The 21543-nt window shown below is 48.1% G+C and overlaps 1 protein-coding gene across 3 annotated transcripts in view; it reads left to right on the forward strand.

Moving 5' to 3' along the window:
• Positions 1-21543, forward strand: part of Irag1 (inositol 1,4,5-triphosphate receptor associated 1) — a 105309-nt gene that overhangs the window by 14569 nt on the left and 69197 nt on the right. For 2 of the 3 annotated variants that reach the window (XM_060367030.1, XM_060367031.1), the window contains exon 2: positions 19918-20066. In XM_060367030.1, coding sequence (XP_060223013.1) covers positions 20007-20066 — 60 coding nt within the window. In that variant the 5' untranslated portion in view covers positions 19918-20006. Of the gene's footprint in view, positions 1-19854; positions 20067-21543 lie in introns of those variants that run through there. The other variant, XM_021627718.2, reaches the window with a different exon arrangement.

The raw sequence follows: 21543 nt of genomic DNA on the forward strand, positions 1-21543 counted from the left end.
CACACGGCAGGCGGGCACTCTCACTGAACTTTAGCCCTAGCCCATACCTTTTATGTTTCAGGAAACTTCCCACAGAGGTAAAAATATAGGGTCAGCTATCATGCGCTCTCTCTCTCTTAAGTTTTAAACCAGCGTTATTATAATGTAATCCATGCACTTCCTACCTCACTGATTCAAAAGACTGCACTGGCTTTTAATACATTCAGAGTTATGTAGCCATCATTACAATCTAATTAATTAGCCTCAAGAAACTCTCTTCATGTTAGCAGCCACTCTTCATTCTTCTATCCCCCTCTGCCCTACACATGTGCAATTTACTTTGTATTCTGAAATTTCATATGAATGAAGTCATACAATGTATCTTTTGTGATAGGTTTCTTTCATTTGGTATGGTTTGAGAGTTCTTTTTTTGTTTGTTTTTTTAAAATTTTTAATTAATTTTCTATTTACTTCACATCCCAACTGCAGTTTTCCATCCCTCCTCTCCTCCTAATCTTTTTCTCCTACCTCCTCTCCCTCCACCCACTCCTTCTCTCCTTCTCTTCAGAAAAGGGAGGCCTCCCATGGATATCAACCAGCCTTGGCATATCAAGTTTCAGGAAGACTAGGAGCATCTTCTCCTATTGAGGCTATACTAGGCAGCCCAAGTTAGGGGAAAGGGAACAAAAGGAAGGCAACACAGTCAGAGATAGCCCCTGATCTTGCTGTTAGGAATCCCACATGAAGACTAAGCTACTATTTTTATTATTTTTAATCATGCATGTGTGGAAGGGGGTACTGCATGGGTGCAGTACCTATGGAGGCCAGGAGAGGGTGTTGGATCTACCTGGAGCTGCAGTTCTAGGTGGCTGTGAGCTGTCTGATGTGGGTGCTGGGAAGTGAACTCAGGTCCTCTGTAAGAGCAGTGTATACTCTTAACCACTGAGCCATCTCTCTACGCTCCTGCTCTGTCCCATTTCGTCCCAGATGTGTAGTCTAGCATGTTCTTGTTTTAGACTGAGTAGTATTTTGTTGTATGGTCACACCCTAATTTGTTCCACTGTTGATTACATAAGGAGCATGTATTGTGTGTCCACCTTTTCGCTATCGCAGGAAAGGCTGTTCGGACGTTGTGCACGTGTTTTGTATAGAAATTTGTTCTTCTTCTTTTTGTTTTCTCCTGGGTAAATTCAAGGATCAGAACTGATGGATCAATGCGGCTCTGTTTAAGTGCTTTCATCATTTACTATTTCTTTTTCTTTTATTTTCCTTCCTTTCTTTCTTCCTTTCTTTCTTTTTTCCTGACACAGGGTTTTTCTGTGTAGCCCTGGATGTCCTGGACTCACTCTGTAGACTGGGCTGGCCTTGAACTAACAGAGATCCAATTGCCTTGCCTCCTTGAGTGCTGGGATTACAGGCATGCACCACCATGCCAGGCACCATTTACTATTTCTATCAGCAATATTTGTGCTCTAAGTATTTCACGTCCTCATCAAATTTGTTATCTGGCTTCATGATTTTGCTGCCATAATGGGTTTGAACTGATACTATATTCTTTAAATTGCTTTTTTTTTTCGAGTTGAGATTATACTTATGTTATTTCCCCCTTCCCTTTTCTCCTTCCAAACTCTTCCATATGTCCTTCCTGTTCTTTTTCAAATCCCTGGCTTCTTTTTCCATTAATTGTTGTCACATGTATATATATATATATATACATATATATACATATATATATATACATATATGACACCTATTCTTAAGTACATGAATACAATCTGCTCAGTGTATGTAACGTTACTTGTATATTCTGTGTATGTTTTCAGGGCTGACCACTTGGTGTTGGATAGCTGAGAGTTACGCTTTTTCCTGGAGAAGACTTTTTGCTCCCACTCTCAGCATTCTTTAGTTACCTGCAGGGCTGAGGCCTTGTGGTCTTTCCCCTGTCCACTCTGGCATGCCTATTGGTGTCATCCTTGGTTGGCTCATGTTTAAGCAGCCATTTTGGTGAGCCTTTGTGGGGGGGGTGTAGTTTCTGACATCCCTAGAAGACACAGTCCCACAGCAAGCTTCCTGTGGCTATTACTGGTGTCTGGTAATGGTCCCTGCCTGTTGCAAAGAGATGTTTCCTTGATGGGGGTGAGGACTGCACTTACCTGCGGGTACAAGGACAAATATTTAGAATGCAGATGCTGGTTTAGTAGAGTGGTGGGTGTAGGTTCTCTCCTCCAAGATCCGTGACGCCGCTAGCAGTTGGCTCGGTTTCCAGTACGAGTCATGATTCTCCTCCTGTTGATCGGGTCGGCATTCCATTGTTATTCTGAGTTCTGTTTCCTTGGTGGCTGAACATCTTTGATGTTGAATGTTTTTGCAGATGTCAAAATGTGTGCCCTTTAAACATGTGTGTGCAAGCATCCAAACTCAGATAGTCATGCTCACACCACAAGCACTTTTTACCCACTGATCCACCTCCCAAGCTCTAAGTCTTAGTTGCCCATTTGTGTATATTCTCTAGAGATGACTATTCAAATTTTTCACCCACTAAAATTATGTTCTTTTTATTATTGAGAAATAGCAGTTCTTTACCCTAGACATTACTCTCTCACTAAGTATCCTTTTCAAAAATATTTTTCCTATTATGTGGGGTCTCTCCCTTGTCCTTTGATCCCCTTCCCCTCCTCCTCTCCCTCCCGCCAATACCACGTGAGGACACAATAGAAATGGAGCTATCTGTAAGCTAAGAAGAGACATCATTAGGACAAAACCAGACAGAATTTGGCCGTGGACTTCCAGCCCTATGATTGTAAGAAGATAAATGCCTCTTATTCAAGGTGATGCACACACACATACTCTCTCACATACAAATAAAACAAATCTTTAAAACACATATATAAATCTTGAATATGTATATATATTTATATAAATTTTGGGACTGGAGAAATAGTTCAGTGGCCAAGAACACTTGCTGCTCTTACAAACAGAATTTGGTTCCCAGAAACCACACCGGGTTGCTCATAAATGCCTCTAACAGCTCCAGGGAATTCAACACTCTTTTCTGGCCGCTGGGGGTACAAACACACCACACACACGCACACACACACACACACACACACACACACACACACACGTATATGCATACACATGCACATACTCATACACAGACACAAGGTGAATCTTTAAAACCAATTGGACATGTGCATGCATGTTTTGTAGTATGTCCATGACATGTGTGTATGTGTGTGTATGCCTAGACACCCACGTGGAGGCCAAAAGCGGATGCTGAGTGTCTTCCTCCGTCACTCTCAGTACTCCCTTCAGTGAGAGACAGTCTCTCACTGAACCTAGCACATTGTTTTTCAGCTAGGCTGGTGGCCAGCGAGCCTCAGTGACACTCTCGTCTCTACCCTTCAGGGCTTTGGCTACAGGTGTGGTCACGCCTTTAAAAAAATATGTGCTGGTACTGCAAACTCAGACAAATGCTCACAGCAGCAAACACCTTTACCCAACTCGGATGTTCGTGCTCACACAGCAAACACTTTTTACCAATTGAACCACGTCCCAAGCCCTAAAAACTAATTTAAAAAAGGAAAGAGCAGAAGGACAAGATGACTAAGTGGGCAAACACAGGAAAGAGTGGATTCTGCGATGCTGTCTTTTGAGCTTCACACACAAGCCCCTCCCCACTGTAATAAGAATAATAATCAACTTTAAAAATTAAAAACAGAGCAAAGCCAAGTCTGATGTGTAAACAGCATGGTGAAATACATGCCCATAAAGCCCTTCTGTGCATGTAGTTGAAAAGTCCTGAGCTGCAACATCTCCCTGCAGCTTTGTTCCCATTAGAGAGCAGGGTGCATTTGTGGTCATCCAACTGTTCCCTGCTCTCTGCTCTGTGATGCTTCCAATGAGCCAGAGCAAGGCACTGCTGGTCTTCCTGCATCAGAGCCTCAGGAGCCTGGGGCTCCTGGCACTCGAGCCATCCCCCTGCCGCTCAGGCTATGCCCCTCTTCCCTTTGTTGCTACTGCTTTTAATTCTCTTAGCCTCTGAGTATTATATATATATATATATATATATATATATATATATATATATATATATCTGGCTGCAAGCCCATTTAGGAAGTAGGCAATTATAAATCACTCATGAGGCAATCCATAAACTCGAATGCAAACTCCAGGAGGACTGATTTCCCCAGATAATCAAGAAGCTGCCGGCTCAGGATTTGGGTCCATGGGGAAAAATACAGGAGAGAGAGAAAAAGGGATGACATTGCTTCTGAGCAAGTGGTAGGCTCTCTGATCCTGGATGGTGAAGAATGGATACCGTTTTCTGTCCATGTGTAGCTTCCCATAAGGCCTCTGGGGAGAGCTGTGTGTTTAGAGCTCTCCATATCAGTGTTTTGTTTTTTAAATCCTTTTTAAAAATTCATTTATTTATTTTTTATTAATTACAGTTTATTCACTTTGTACCCCAGCTGTAGCCACTCCCTCATCCCCTCCCAATCCCATCCTCCCTCCCTCTTCTTCTCCTCTGTCCCTCCCTTAGTCCACTGATAGGGGAGGTCCTTCTCCTCTTCTATCTGACCCGAAATCTTTTAAAGATTTGTTTCCGGGCTACTGTATGTTCCTTAAGCCCAAAGAAAGAGCCACAGGAGAGAGTTGCCATACATGATGGGAAGGACTGTGATATGTTGACCACAGGGCATGGGTGTGGGAGGGACAGGGTCTAGGCCACCCTATCTGTTGTCAGGCCTTTGGTCACCAGGAGATAGGAGAGGCCGGGCTTCTGGCAGCACTCCAGGGAGCTGAAAGTTTCAAAACCATTGTATTGAATCTGAAAAGCCAAACCCAGGGAGAGAGGCTGGGGTGGGAGGCTGCTGGCCATCACCGGCTTGCAAATGAAAGGTTGATAACACTGCCTTGAAAAAGTCCAGTTCTCTTCCCTCAAGGTTTGCTCGGAAAATGTGAGAGTGGGTGGCTGAAGCTAAGCGAAATGTCACTCTGCAGAGAAGACCACAAATGCTGGCCAGTTCATTCATAGAAAACTGTTAAGCCAAACTGGCCACTGCAAGGACCGGAGGAGTGGCTGTGACATGCTTGCCATCCATGTGTGCTCTTTTGGGTGTAGACAGTTATTAACTTTTGCAAGTCTCTCTCCTAAGAGAGGGGTTCCACTCCTGTACATCAGGGAAAACAGTCCTCAGCTGAGGCCCAGGGTGCTGAACGGGGTAGTGGGCAATAGCGAGGACTGTCTGCACAGCCTCCACTCTAGAGCGGAGAGGCTGCTCGGAATACCTCAAACTCCCGAGTGCCCCTTAGAGTCCCATTTGCCACTGATTCTCTTGGCTTCGGTCCTCAGGAAAACTCGACCCATCTTCCCATAGCGGCTCTTTGGAGGTGTGTGCTCAAAGTGCATTGCTCAAAGTCCTTTCAGCACAACCTTGACAGAGCCCTAATTACACCTTAAGGGTCAGGGATACACAGATGAGAAGCACAGAGCCCAGGAGAACACAGCCCTGGAGTTATTGCCAAATGGGGGACATCACCCTGAAAACAACTGTAACCATGTTGGGACAGGGTTGGTTGCTTAATTTTTCGGCAAAAAGATAGTAAATACATTTATTTTTGTTTTGCTTTTGAGTTAGATAATGTGAGTCTGAGCTATTCGACTGCCCTTGAAGGAGAGGAAACCACCAAACTACAAAAATCAATGTGGCTGTATTCCAGGGCACCTTACTTTTTGGGACAATCATGTTAATTTCTTCAACTCTGCTAGAGGAATGCTTGTAATAATATGGGAACAACAATAACAAAAAACTACCATCCTAGTAGTCACTTTGTGCTAGATTTAGTGGTAAGTTCATTGTTTGATTTGCATATATTTACATACTCATTTTCATAACAATTTAAGAGAACTTCGCGATTCAAGGGCCAAAGTCAAGAGCTAGGAAGAGCAAATGCTGGGATGAAGTTCATGTTCTCCACTAAATGACTCAAAACGCCATGAGCAAATAGGGCAGAAGGCTAGAGGAGGAGCCTACCACAGGTCACTGAGGGCAAATATCCCCTGAGGTATGGGAGCTCCCAGATCTGTAAACCTGGGCAGACCTAATAAACCCTGCCAATACCAATGACTTCCCAGGCCTGGGATCCTCCGGGCACAGCCTGGATAGGGGGCCTGCTGGCCTACCCTCCCTTTCCAGGGTAGACCCCTGCAGGACCACGGAAGTGATGAGCTGATGAGGCCTTAGCCAGATGAACCACCTTGGTCCTGTGTCGACAGCTTGTGTGGTGGTTATTGTTGAGGTTCAGGCTGCAGATGCTCTGTTCTGTACAGTTCTAGAAGCCTCATTATGGGACACTGAACAGAACCCTGGGCGGGGAGTCAGACAACACTCAGCTCAGGCCTGTTTATCGCACATACCTAGAGGTCGTGATGCGTGGATCATGCTGGCTGCACACTTTCGCCGAAGCAGGCTGTTGTAAGAGCTAGGTTAGACAAAGGCTGTAAAGTCAGGTGGAGCCCATGTTCTGATGGCAATAGTCTCTCAAGGATATCCAGAGGAAAGTGCCCTGTGGGCCTTCCTGTGCGGTGAGACAGTAAACCTTGGTGTGTGTCATACCGATTTAGGCAGCGACTTGGAAGGTGATTCAGCCCAGTCCCTCCTCTGCAACAGACAGGGTCATGGGATATTCTTATTTACAGACAAGCTCGGAACAGGCATGCTGGCCATAGACCTGCTTTTCCAGCTGGGCTCTCAGGCAAGTGGCAGAGCAGAGAGGTGAGGGGAGGTCTGGGGTGTGAGGGCCCGGTGCACCCAGCTTTACAGTCATACGACCGCAGCAGGTGCAGCAGTTGTTACCCGAGCTCCAACGCCGACAAAAGCCAGGGTCAGCGGGAAAGACCAGGAACTGTTCCTTAAAGCAGAAACCACCACAGATAGCTCCCACAGCTCATGGGGATGTTGGAGCCTAGCCCCGGAGGCTTGTTTCTTTTTGACTCTCAGCTGTGCTGCGTTTCACACTGACTTAAACAAGTTCATCCTCACAAGGATTCTGGTTTCCTCTCTTAAATTCTGAGACTACAACTAAGAGTAAAACCTCCCAGCATGCCCAGCAAAATCTTACAGTCTGGCCGACTGTGCTTCAGTCATATTCCACCTTTTAGCCTATCTTCCTGAGCAGTGGAGGTAATTCATGGACTTCCACAGGCCACACCTCCCCCCCCTGGGGTTGCCTCCTGCCCTGGCGTTATCTAGGCTCATGACTGCTCTTCCTAGGCAGTGGGGAGCCTGGCTCTAGAGGCAGAAAGTGGGGTGCAGCTGGAAACCTATCAATGCTTGCTGTAAAGATGAGGAGACTGGGACCCAAGTCATAACGAGGTCATCCACATAGCAGTTAGCCTGACTCTGCCCTGCAGCCCAGCCCCGAGCTACGGCAGCCTTTCTATGATCTCTGAAAGCTGAGATTCACAGTGCAGAGATGAGCCCGGTGAAGGCACCTTAGTTGGAGACAGTCCTTTGGCTTGCTCTGGAAAGGCTCTCCCTCTTTGTCTCTGAGGATCCCAGCTGCTGCTTTTCCACCCTGGGGACACTCTGAGGATCTTTAGCTCCCAGAGAAGAGCTGCATGTCCTGGTTGGTGATGCTGGCTCTCAGGTAGGACTGGGAACCCGAGAAGTCAAGACTGTCAGGAGCCCCTCCCCCATTGTTCCTGCTGCAGAGAACAGTCTGGGTACAGCAGCTAGGAGGTGTTTTGTTGTTGTCTGCTTGTTTTTATTGCTTTTCTGTGTGTGCATTTGTGAGCACATATGTGAGTGTGCACTAGCATTCATGTCGCATCTTTGAAGTTTGATTTTTGTTTTCATTTGAACGATGGAGACACAATCCCTTGCCACAGAGCTTCTGTCTGTTCTGGGATTCATATGCCATATGAGAATGAGGTTTGGTCGTAAGAATCCATCCCTCAAAAAGAGAGGCTAACCGGCGCTGAGTGACTGCTAGGCCTGTGCCACATCCCTTACAGTAGCTTCCAGAAAGTGAGCTGTCTGCCCTGGGGTTGGGTTGGTGACATGCATTCTCAGGAAATAGAAATTACTGCATGGTCAGCAAGTAATTACTGCATGGTGGCTGCAGGTGCTTTCTCAGGCCAAGAAGACACCGCATCCAGGAGAGGTCAGGGAAGGCTTCTGGGAGGGTGCGTCCTTCAAAGACTCACTGTGACGCCCCAGCGCCTGGGTCAAGGCTTGGCTCCTGGGAGGTTGGCACCTGACAGGCCTTGCTGAGGGAATGGCTGACTCAGACAGCTGTGGTAGAGGGCATCTTTTCTCTTCTGGAATCTCCAAGCCAAGGCCTGCATAGAGGTCCCAGTGGGCACTTCCCAGAGTGAAGCTTGGAAGAGAAGTAAAGAAGAACAGGCGAGGGAGGGCGCAAAAGAGAAGCATGCTGGGAAGTGGGCAGTCTGGGAGGATGACGGGGAGGCTACTGAGTTGAAATTTTGTTTTTGTCTGTTACAAAATTTTGAAGAAAAGGCTATTGCTCCTGGTTTGCTAGACTGGCATTTTTCAGATCTCATATGGACAAAATGCCGTTTCTCCCTGTTCTGATCCCTGTCCTAAGGAATGGTTGTCTTTAGGTGCAGTTGTCCAAGTGCCTTAGGATGCAGTTGGCTCTGATCTAGATGTAAATACTGGCTTCTGAGCTGGACTGGCAAACTGGTCCTCTGCCAGTGACGAGGGACAAATGTTCTCAAAGGCCTGCCTCACAGGAACTAGTGATTCCAGGCACCAAGTGAGCAGGGCTTGCAGGTGTCAGTCTGTCTGCATACTGGAGAAGGAATTGGGGCTTGGTTTCAAGGCCGTTTACACCTTGAACGCCCTATGGTTGCCCTCTCTTGAGAAGGAGGTGGTCCCAGGAGTGCCGGAGCAGTGGCCCCTGGGCTCCTGCCGCCTTGTGGGTGCTGTGGCTAACTCCCAGGGCTGCTGGAGAGACCAGTGGGGCTGCTTAGAGACCTGCTGCAGGCTGGGGTTGAAACTTCACGCCCCGTTGCTCAGTTTGTCCTAAAAGTCCGTTTGCAAAGGACTCCTGGGCGGAAGGACAGAGGCCTGGAGGTGAAGAGGAGGAGGCCCTGAGCCTTGAGAAGGTTCCAGGGCTGGGAATCCTCTCGGGGAAATTTGCCTACACACATGGCAGAAAAACCAGGAAACGTGCTTGAATTAGTTACTTTTCTTAATGCTCTAGCCAAGAAGCACCTTGAGGAGGAAGGCTTTCACTTGGCTTCCAGTTTGAGGATTACAGTCTCTCATGCAGGGCAGGTGGGAGTGGGAGGCAGCTGGTTACAATGTGTCACATTCAGGAAGTGGACAGTGGGCAGAGAGTTAGGCTGGACTATATAACCTCAAAGTGGGGTCCCTGACACCTGCGGCCTCCAATGAGGTCCTTCTTTCTCAAAGTTCCCCAACACCCTAAATGACATCACCAGCTGGGAAACAAGTGTTTAAACACAGGAGCCCATGGGGGACATTTCACATTCAAAGTCAGGAGCTCACCTGGGGAAGCCTTCCGGGAATGGGCGGCCACACCACACCCCGAATGGACCGCAGCCCAACCGGTGCACGCTCGAATCTCTCCAGGAAGATGTAACCTATGGCTGGGTTCTCCCCACTTCCTGTGTGGGAACTCCAAAAGCCTTGATGGGGTCACCAGAGAAATTAGTCCTGGAGAGATCACAGCTTCCAAGGTACCTTCAGACCCGGGGCTTGTACTTTTAACATCTGTTGTGTGGAGTGTGTGACACTTTCTTTCCTTCACTCACTCATTCATTCATCGTCTTCTCATCATCATTCATCATTGCAGAGGTGAATTACCTGTTGGCCCCACTGTCTATACCTGAGTCTGGAGTGAAATGTAGCTAAGGAAGAGGAAGAGAGGATGTGGGTGGAATGCCGGGAAAAGGTGTGTTGGTTGCTGTTTTTATCACTGTGACCAAATGCCCGACAGAGAGCAACCTGAGGAAGAAATGGTTTATTCTGCAGGCACAGTCCGCCATCGAGGAGTGTGTGTGTGTGTGTGAGGTTAGCTACGGGGTGGGAAAGCATGGTGGTGTTGGCGTTCAGGCTGTGGTGGCGAGAGTGTGAGGCAAGGGACAGGAAGCAGAGACAAGAGGAAGCCAGATGGGGCCATAAACCTCAAGGCCCACCCTCCGTAGATCCATCTACTTCCCTCAGCTAGGCCACACTTGTCTCCTGGGCCACCTCTTCCTAAAACAGCACAGCCAGTTCAGGGACCGTGTGCTCAAACACAGAAGCCCGAGGTGGACAGTTTTACATGCAGACAAAAGAAGACGTAGGTTGTCAGTGTCATCCTTGGTTGAGTTAAGGAACGCGTTGCACGTGTCTGTATGTACATTGCTTGAATAATACCTCCTGTTGCTTAGACCTACAGTACTTGTTAGAAGTAGCTAAGCTCTCTTTACCAGCCACAAACCAGAGCCTGAGAAGTTTGTGACTTTGTCAGGCTCTCAGAGCCTTGAGGCCGAGCTAGGAGGGAAGCTAGGTCTGTGGTCTATCTCCTACTAAGATCCCTGCCACCCTCTCTGTGATATGCTGGCTCTGTGATTTCCATCACAGCTGGGCTGTGTTTGAAGTGATGATGTTTCCAGGCGTATGGTCATTGGCTTGAGAAGGACTACATTGATGCCAATATCTGGCCTTTATGAAGAAGTGAGGCCAATACAGGGCAACCATATCCAGCAGGGAGTTACCCCAAGGACCACACCACCCTGGGAACAGACTTTATGTGCACCTGATGAGGCACCTCCAGCCCTTGGGAAGGGCCAGGTTCGGCTTTGCACACTGGCCTTCCCGAGGGTGCTTGGGGCTGGCACTGCTGATGAGACTAAATTAGATTAATTGGTGTGTAAAGCCCAGAGGAGCATGCTTGAGGGCATAAATCAGAGGTGGCAACTGGTAGCTGCAGTCTGATTCCCCAGAGACACATGTTTGGTCCTTGTGGAATTTCTCAACTCTTTTTTTTTTTTTTTTTTGGTATTAGCGTTAACATTTCTAAATCAGGTGATTTTATTTTTAGCACTAGTTGGAAACTGGAAGTGCTGGCCAACAAAGATGGTATTTTTTTCCCCTGACCCCAAAACTGAGTAGTAGCCACCCTAGTTAAGTGACAGCTGCACTCTCTGCCACCACAGACCCCATCAGTCCACGGAGAAGGCTCTGCCATTCATCTTACTTGCCCCCAGAAGGAGGTGTGTGGGCTATCTCTTCGTGAATCTTATTTACACCGAAGCTGCTTCTCAGTTACAGCAAAGCCTCTTTGCTTACGTAGTCCAGACTGGCTGTTATTGATCCACTCAACAAACACTTAGAGAGCAGCTCCCTGTGTTTGTCCCTGTACCTTACATCACTGCGATATGAACATTTATTTCTTTAGAATGAATATTCATATCTTCATAATGAATATTTATGAGGACATTCACTCATCATGAAATGAATGAGTATGAACAACATGTTCTCACTGCTGAGGCCTTTGGACTGGGAGAAGTCACAGTGGAATGCAAGAGGGTCTTTGCAGGTGGACCCAAGCAGAGACTCACAAATGGAGAGAGAGATCACCTGGGTCACCTGCAGGGACAGACACAGCATCAGTCACTGGAGTCCTTATATCAGGGGGCACAAAGTCAGAGGAGGAAGTACACACTTGGAGGCCGAGCTCATGCTGGGAACAGGGAGAGGAGGGCACCCCAGCAGGCAGGGACAAGAGCTTGAGGCAGCCGCAGCAGCTAGAGGTAAGAAGAGGGCTTCTTTCCCTTGAGCCTCCGGGAGGAAAACATCTCTGCTAACACTTGGATTTTGTTTATTTATTATGAAATTTTCATGTTTTTATTTTATGTGTGGGGGTTTTGCCCACATGTATGTCTGTGAGCTACTTCCTGGTGTCCCCAGAGGCCAGAAGAGGGGGTCAGATCTCCCAAGTTGGAGTTACAGATGGACAGGTGGTTGTGGGTGCTGGAAATTGAATCCAGGTTTTTGGAAAAGTAGCCAGTGCTTTTAACTGATGAGCTATTTTTTCCAGCCCCTGCCCAGCACTAAGATTTCACTCCACTGAAAGGGAACTTGACTTTAAACACCAGAATTGTAAGACAATAAATTTATGTTGTATGTCACCAAGTTAGTGGTGATTGGTTGCAACAGCAGTAGGAAAAAAAGCACAGGAAAGGAACCACTTTTTCTGGGGTGAAGAGGAAGAATGGTTTAGGAAGGAGGGGGTGTTTGAACTGGGTTTTGAAGGATGAGTAGGAGTTTGTCAGAGTTGGAAAGCAGCTCAGGCACACGAGAGAAACATGTGGAAAGGTTATTAAAAAATGCAGTGAGTATCCCCAGGGTGGCTATTTGTTGGACACTGTGGTCAGCACATGCAGTTTCTGTGATACTCCTGGAGGGCTTGTCCAAAGGCAACCACTGGCAGGCTCGTAGCCGGGCGACAGCGTTCTGTGTGCCCCTGGCAAGACTGAAAAGCCAGTTTTGCCAGGTTTCATAGTGTGCAGTGAATGTTAACGGCCAGCGCTGGGAGAGGGCGGCCCTCACAGCTGGCCCTCGCTCGGGTCTGTTGCAGATCTCCCACTGCTGCTGAGTGGATGTCGCTAATGACAGCCAAGATGAGGTGGAGAGTCCCCTTTACAGACCCCCCCACCAAGAGCACAGGCCACACTGAGACCTAGCAGGATCCTAAGAGAGTGGCTGAGTGCGACGTCCTTGCTCAGTCTGTGTCACCTGACTCTGTGCATGCACCTGTGCTGGTGTGTGTGTGTTCCTGCAGGCATCCGTGTACTCACACTTGCAATGTAGGCTCAAGGTCAACCTCTAGTGTTATTCCCAGACAGATATTTTGAGACAGGGTCCCTCACTGGAGCTCGGGGCTCGCCTATTAAGTTAGACTGGAAAACTTTGAGTTGGCCCTTGTGAGCTGAGCACCTCACCACTGCAGCTTGTCTAAAACACATGGTAGGAAAGGCCTAGCATTCCAGGTTCAGCCTGGTTGAATGGTCTGCAGGGCCGAGCCAACCCCAGAGCCCTGGAGAGGCCCTGGCCCTCCAGGTCTTCGGAGCACCCCTGGGGGCTACCCTCTATGGGGTCTCTTGGAGCTTGGCCTACCGCGTGGTCCTTGACTGCAGCGATTACTCACTCATGTCACTCTGGCCTAACTGACTGGGGAAGTGTCTCAGACATCCAGGCACAAAGGGAACCGGGTAAGATTTATTTCAGCTTGGAGCTAAGTAGGAGGCTCGGATACTTTCCTGCCATCCCGGGTGCCTTTGAACTGCCTTGGATTGAGCAATCGCACATATTTCCAAGAAGAAGGAAAAAAAAAGTTTTTAAGCAGACTTATTTTTAAAAAAAGAACTGCTGAAGTGAACAAGCTGGAAAGGAAACCTGGGGAGATGGTTTGGGCTTATTTCCTGTCATGGTGGGGGGAGGGAATGAGTAAGGAGCAGGGGCTCTGGCCCTGGCCTGAGCGCTCTTCAAAGGCTGAGGGACTTCGAGCATGGAAAACCAGGCTGGGTTAAGCCTCCTGGTGCTTCAGTGGCATTTGCACCCAGGACTTTCTAAGTCCCAGGGCAGGAGTGAATGTGGCACTGGTCCCGATGGGCATGAACATGGTGTCTTGCCCCCTCCCCCATACTTGTATAATCACATTTAATCACAAAAACCACAATGAGAGCAGTCCCTGTGTGAGGTTGCCACGCGAGGTCACCGTGTGAGAAAGACACGGAATAAAGCCTCAGAGAACTTAGGAAGTTCGCTCAGCCACACCAGGTAATTCTGCTTTTCTTAGCTCTGTCTCCACTTTGTACCACACACTGGCACATTCCACTTGTTGTCACTTATCTGTGATTTTTATGCAGCCTTTATGTAATCATCATTCTTCCCTCCTGGGTCTAGCAAATGCTTAAAGTTCCTTGACTTAACTCTTGGGTTTCTCTTTGTGGAGCCAAGGATCAAAGCCAAGCCCTCTGCTGCCAAACCATATCCCTGTACATTTTTGTATTTTCTAGATCAAGATAGTGTCTCACTAAGTTGCCTAGGTCGGCCTTACATTCACTCTGTTACCCAGTGTCTTGGGACACTGTGGCTTTAAGTGAGGGTTTTGATCTTTTCTGGGCAGGACAAAGGCTCTGAGAGAGGCCAGCAGGCTTGGCCCCACAGGGAGCTGCAGAGTCAGGCACATATGTTCAAGCCTGCCACTGCAATTCCTGGGTGATGACTTCGGTCTACCCGCAGGAGTGTGGGCATTGCCAGTGGTTGTAGCCCTCATAGCTGCCGTCATGTCCAATGCTCACAATGGCACACACACGGGAGAAGCCCTCACCAGGCAGGGGACCCTGTGTGATTCTGAGCCACGGGGAAAATCTCGGGGCCTTGGTCAGGTTTTGTTGACTATGGCTGGGAGGACTCAGATGTCTACTCAGAACAGGCATGGAAAGCTCTGCTTCCCAGAGAGCATGCTGTGTGTCTGCATGTCACAGGAACTTACTACTCTAACCCTTACACCGACCCTGAAAGATAGGAACTGTCACTTTCTTTTTACAAATGAGGAAACTGAGGCCAAGGGAGACTAATCCAGCTACATAGAGCTAGAAGAGTTGCAACTCTACTGAGCTCTTGGATTCTCTTGCAGCATGCAGGAGGTAGACCAGATGGACTCAGAGTGCAGGGCACAGGTCTGCTGTTGGCCAGGCCTAGAGACTCTGCCCAGTACTTCAGGCTCATCTTAGTAGTCTGAGCACATTCTCTAAGGCCACCCAGGGTGAGGGCAAGGAAGAGGGTGCTCTCTCCTATGAGCAAGACCATGAGTAGAAGGGGGACCAGAGGCCCTGCGGCTCTCACACTGGCTTGTCTTCTGCCCTCCGCCAGCCTCACACTCACACCCAGGAGCAGGGCCTCAGGGACATTTCCAGAAGCTGCCCTTCCCTAGATGTGGCCTTGCTCAAATCCCTGCTCTCTGCTTTGACTCAGCTCCCATCTGCAAAAGTGGGAACAGGACAGGCAGCCTCCTGCCCCTCTGGATTTGTTGAAGGTCCGAGAGAGATGCGTATAGTTACTCTGAGCAGTCTCCTGCCTCAGTCCTTTGTCCAGAGAGAAGCTAGGCTGGATATTAATAGCAACCTAATCACACTCACATTCTTTGGGTGCCAAGTGAAAGCAAAAATCCCAAGCTGGAAGAACAAAACCCTCCCTTCTGAAAAGCCTGAGTCACCCCAGTGAGATACGCGCAGTTGGCTTAACCCCTTGCTTCTCACAAGGGCCTCTTGGGTTTTCTACATCAACAGAGCTAGTGAGAGCCACACAGCATGCATGCCATGCTCTTGGGACACTGTGGCTTCAAGGGAGCATTTTGATTTTTTCTGGGCAGGTCACAGGCTCTGAGAGAGGCCAGCAGGCTTGGCCCCACAGGGAGCTGCAGAGTCAGGCAGATACACTGTTCAAGCCTGCCACTGTAATTCCTGGATGACGACTTTAGGTCTCTGTCATCTGCCAAATGGGACTAAGCATGTAATAGTGTTAGTACTTCCATTGCCCGCTCCCCAGGAGGCTGAGAGCACTGGGGACATGTCTGTAAAAACTGTTCATATCTTCTCCCTGACTCCTGAAGACAGCCTGGTGCCTGCAGGGGCATGGCAAGCCAACGGGGCCTGCCAGGTGGGCTGAGTTTCCCATAGCTACCCTAGATACTTCAGGTTCCCCAGGACAATGAACACAAGAAGCCCCTGATGGCTGCTGGGAATAGAATTAAAGGTACATGGCCTCTATTGCCAGAGCCCCCCTGCCTTCCTGCTCTCCTGACAGCCCACAGGGTTCTAAGGCAGCTCTTTGTGGACAGAGCCTATGCCTTTGACCTAAGTGTGAGGCTTCCCAGCATGAGTGATTCAATGTACAAGTCTCAGGACAGTTGTGTGACCGGCAGAGTAAAAAGTGAGGCCAAAGAATGGGCTGCTGCCTCCCCAAGTGAGTGGACACATTGCCACGCCATGCACAGGGGGCCTGAAACCTCAAGCTGTGGCTCTTCTCCGGGCAGGAACCCATGCATCACAGCTCCTGTTCGGAGGTCATAGGACAATCGCAGATGTCAGTTTAATCTTCTACCTCGTTGGCAGCAGGGTCTCTTGTTTGTGCTAATACCAGGTGAGATGGCCTACCAGCTTCTTCTTGATTTCCTCTCTCCTCTTAGCCTTCCTTAGGAGCGATGGGATTACAGATGCCTGCTGTCATGTTCAGTTTTAGGTGGCTTCTGGAGACTTGAACTCAGGTCCTCATGCTTGTATGGCCGGCACTTTACCCATTGAGCCGTATCCCTAAGCTGGGCCCCTCCTTTACCCTCAGAAGACACTTGGGCTGGCAACCAAAAGTTCAGTGTTCCATCCTCTCCCTGACTCTGGGACCTTACACCCTGATTCTCCCTGCTGCAGAGAGGTCTTGCACAGGCTCTTAGGCTGTACCCGAGGTAAGAGAGAAGATGAAGCCTTTAGACTCAGACTTACAAGATACGTGGCCTTGCTGATCCTGAGCCACAGTGCTTTATTATATTAAATAAAAGTAATAAAAATTGCAAAAAAGGGCTGGGGTGTAGCTCAGTGGCAGGGCACTTGCTTAGCGTGCTCAAGGCCCTGGGTTCAATTCCCAGAATTGCATAAAACCAAAACTATGTAAACACATGCCCTCTCTTGTAGGGGTTAAGCATGAATATTTACAGTAGTGTTGAACACCCAGTAGGGACACTGATGTACGGATGACAAAGGCATATCATTTTTCTTTTGTTTTCATGAAGTAAGCAAAATATCTAAGGATGGTTTGGGGACTTGTAACCTCTTCACTTACACAAATGATTGTGCAAGTGCCCAGTAGAGGCTCTTGGGTACTTTGCGTTAGGTCCAAAAGTAACTGAACCCTGTCTTGTTTGTTTCGCCTCTCTATGCCTCAGTTTTCTTCCTCATAAAATGGGCCAGGTTCTGTTTCACTGTTGGGAAAAGGCCAAATGAGTAGAGTCCAAAGAGTTAATTGGTTCTTGGCATGACTCACTTAACCTGACCTGGCTGGAGAAGCATCAGGAAATATTTGGAAGTGGATGGAAAGGGAGACAGGGAGACAAACATGACTCAGTGTTCTCTCCTTTTACGGGCTGGCACTCCAGACCTTCGCTTCCTGGAGCTTGTATTCCAAACTGCGCTATGATGAATGTGAGGTCCACATGCCCATGAGCCCCCACAGATGTCGCCCCCTCCAGATGTCACCCTGGGGGCTGGACCACGTTTTTACCTTGCTATTTTAAGCAGTGAGTTTATAATAATGGGTGGGAAAGCACACGGAGCCTGAACAGCATGGGAATGGCCCACAGCAGGGCTGCGGGGGCTGGTGGGCTCCATATTGCTCACCAGTGGGACTGCAGCCAGTCTCCGTCATGCCTCAGCCAGCACCTCCAGGTTGGTCTGACCTCGTTCATGAAGTTTCGTTTCTGGCCTGGGACTGGCAGAGGTCTGTCTTCAAGAGAGGGAGGTAGAAGGTTAGAGAAAGGGATATTTCTGGCATGGCCCTATAATCCTGGGATTTCTGAATGAAACCTGGTCTGGGAGCATCCTTGTGGTTTGTTGTGACTAGATTGAGTCCAGGATTTCAGAGTTAAAAAGGGCCATGGTGGTGGTTGGAATTCTTGTGACCCCTTGAGCCAGCCAGTATTGAAAGTCTCCAGGAACAGGAAACTCTTGACTTTGAAGAGCATCCTGTTTTGTCTTTAGCTGGTTCCAGCCACTAAAAGGTTCCTTTGCCTTCTCACTTGGCTGTTGAGTCCTTGCCCATACACCTGCTCTTTGGAGATCTCAGGGCTACGTGACTGAGGGTCACATGCCACTTGTGACATGGCCATAAGCTTACCTTTTAGTTATCCAAGAAGAGGCTGATTTTTCCCTTGCAGCTTCTCTGGCCCAGGCTAAAGTCTTGAGCTCTTAAACACAAATTCCTCCTAGGATCTTCTTTCTGTTTGTTTTTTTTTCTGATCTTATTGGTCTGAATCATTGTTTTATAGTACACAGTATGCTTTGTGTAGATTAAGGCATAAATGGAAAGTGGAATGGCTGCCTCCCATGCTTTGGAAACGGCTCCTATAAAGATAGGTTGGACTTGCAGGGATGAGGCAGTGACATTACCTGAGAAGGGGAGCCAACTTGCTGCCCTCAGGGACCCCCTTACCACTGTCAGCACTGCTGAAGCTATTGCTGCCGATGCTAAGTAAAGATGGTGAAATTATTCAGAGAGCTCTTTTTTGGGGAACCTGATGCTCAGTTTCTTCATCCAGTAGCCTCTGGGGACAGGAGGCACAGTGGCCCTGGCCCCTGCTTTTAGACCCTAGAGTCAGGATAAATCTGTTGAAGCCCAGCCCAGCATGGCTCATCCTCTGCCAGCTCATTTCCCATGCTCAGCCCTGAGGCCATTCTGCAAATAGATTAGTGTCATTCGTAGTTCTGTGTCATGGCTCAGCTCAAACACCTCTCATCACGGAGAGCCATCACTAAAACCACGTCTCATGCTCCCAGCCTGCAGAGTTAGGGGCTCTTTCTTGAGGTCTCACGATACCTCATTTTGAAGCATTTATGTCAATCAGTTTTTCAGTTGCATTTCAGCACTGGACTCAAGACCCCACGAGGGCCAAACACTACACTTTCCTTGTGTCACAACATGGGGCACAGGCCTAACAAAAAGTTTGTTTGAGGAGGAAAAAAATAAATGATTCAGCCAGGCACGGTGGCACATGCCTGGATTCCTAGCACTTAAAAGGCGGACAAAGGAGAGTCAGTTATCCTCAGCCACATAATGAGTTTGAAGTTAATCTGGCATATATCAAACCCGGTATTAAACCATTAAAAAAGAAAAAGAAAGTTCAGTGCACAAACGGCTTAGTTGAGATGAAATTTCCAAGATGAAAATCAGGGGTCACCCTTACTGGGGTGATGCAAAAGCCAAGGCGGCACCCCCTTTGCCAGCTCCTGGACTAAACGTCTCCAATTCTTTAAACCAGCCACCATTTTTATGGCTATGTTGAATATTCATAACAAGCCAAAGACCATCCCTGCCTTAGAGAGCTGGGCCCCAGGGGTGTGGCGTGCTGTGGCTAAAGGCACGCATCAAGCTGGGCTGCAGCACTCTTGTTTGCAGAACATTTCAGGCCCCTCGCTGTGGAACAAGAAGGATATCTGTGTCATGGGAGGCAGCGGAGCTCTCTGGCTTTTCCTATAGGCTCTAGTAGTCAGCGGATACTCGCCTAGGACCTGTGACACAGTGGTTACTCAGTCAATGGCACTGTCCTCTGTTCTTCCCAGAGGAAGGAGGCAGGCCACAGGAAGGGCTGTGTGGTAGAGTGGAAAGAGCCCTGGCTGCCAATCAAAAAGACCAGGCTGCAAACACTTAGTTTTCTGTGAGACTCAAGACAAGTGGCTTCTACCTAAGAAGCCACTCTTTCCTCACCTGTAGAATGGGACTATTGAGCCTACCTTCATCAAAGGTCCTCCAAGGAGTCCATTTGATACTGACGGTCACACAGCCAGTAGGAGCTCAACAGATGGTATGCAAACGCTGATCTCAGTGAGCTGTCCTCCCTTAGCTATAGCTTTGAGGAGCTGAAGTGTTTCTCTTCTGGAATAGCTGCGTTTACTGTAAGGACCAAATTAGATGCAAAAGGTCACCTCTGCCTGTGTAAACAATGCCAGAGAGCAGAAGGCAATGAATGCAGTTCCCAATGCCCGCTCCCAGCCTAGCCTCGACTGACCTCCCGCATTGATGCAAAACCAAGCAGCCGATCTATGGCTCTTGGATCCTGGAAATGGAACCCAGCTTGGGACAGGGATGGGAAGGAATTTGACTTGTCCTTTTGGCATCTCCCCAGCCTGCGGAGCCCAAGCCTCTTGGAGCATCTTTGGGGTTGACACAGCAGAGGTTCCAGGCACCCACAGCCACTCCAACCAGGCGGCTGCCATGCCCCACATTCCTGAGGATGAGGAGCCCCCTGGAGAGCCACAGGCAGCCCAGACCCAAGTAAGTGCCCCTTCCTGCCCACGGCTAGCCTGGGTGGGGGCCAAGCTAAGCATCCTGGGCTGAGGCCACAGCTTTGAAGCTGGCCGCAAAGTGCTCCAACAGCAGTGCTGACTGCAGGGGGTGCCTGGGGAAGGTGTGTGACTTTCACGCTGAAGAATTTGCTACCTTGAGTTCGTTTAAGGGGCCAGGGTCCCACAAATCCTGAGTGTGGAGCCATCTATACAGTATATGAATAAGGCTTCTTGACAGGTCTAACCTCCTTGGTCCAGAATGCTCCTTCTCACCCTTGAGAAAGATGTAGAAGGGACAGGGTAGCAGACACAGCCAAAGTCCGCTTTGAAAGAATCTGCTTAAAATAAACATCAAAAGTTCGTAGTAAAGAATAGGAAAGTGTTTCAGTAAAAGTTGATAATAAAATAGAAAATGATTTTTAAAAATGTTCCTTAAGAGTACCCTCATTGAGGTAGGCATGGTGCCTTATGTCTGTAGTCCCAGCCTCCAGAAAACTGAGGAAGCAGGTCACTCTGAGTTCCAGACTAGCCTAGGCTACAGGCTGAGGCCCTATCTCAAAAAACAAAACAAAATGAAACATAAACCCCAGACAAATAACAAAAGGAAGGACAACAGCAAACAACATATCGTTGAGGTTTTATTTTGCAAATGAAATTAGGAAAGTTATATTTAGCTCTCTCTATATGTAGATGTCTATCATAAAGTATAGGTTTTATGCTACTTTTTAAGTTGAACAAAGAATCAAGAGTTTTGGTGTGTTTTTTGTTTTGTTTTGTTTTTGTGTATGTAGTTTATGCATGTGCATTCGTGCACATAGAAGCCAGAGCTTGTTGTTGGGTGTCTTCTATTATTTTCCACTTTAGTTTTTGAGGCAGGGTCTCTCACTAAACCTGGAGCCCCACCAATAAGACTGGCTGGCCAGAAATCCCTAGGGTTTTTCTCTCTGTTTCTCATACCACCTCTGCCCTTTTTCATGTGGGTGCTAAAGGATCCAAACTCAAATTCTTATGATTTCACGGTTGGGACTTTGTTTGGATTTTCTTTCCAGTCTCTGCTTTTTTTTTTTTCTATCAACCAAACAATGTGTTCACAAGATACCATACTCTTCATATTTTGTTTTATAGCAACGCCATCAAGAGAATGTTTAAAATGTAAGGCTATACCCATTTCCCCAAGATACTGAAGTCATTCCCATCTGAAGAACCTATCTTTCCATCTTCCTCATTTTTTCTTTATCTGGTCACTGGCCCAGCTCCATATGATCCTCTCAGATTAAAAGCCTCGTTTATGAAGATCGCCAACATTGTTTTCTTTGACTTGAACTTTATAGTTGGTTTGCACTGAATGTGTGTATCTGACCACGGTCCCACACTGACCAGAGCCAGATGAAACAGGCTTGTGACTTTGTGAGGGAGCATCATTTTTCCAGATGGGCAGATTCTTAACGAATATTTCCATGTTGTGA

This window comes from Meriones unguiculatus, chromosome 14, assembly GCF_030254825.1.
Source record: "Meriones unguiculatus strain TT.TT164.6M chromosome 14, Bangor_MerUng_6.1, whole genome shotgun sequence".
Taxonomy (NCBI): Eukaryota; Metazoa; Chordata; class Mammalia; order Rodentia; family Muridae; genus Meriones; species Meriones unguiculatus.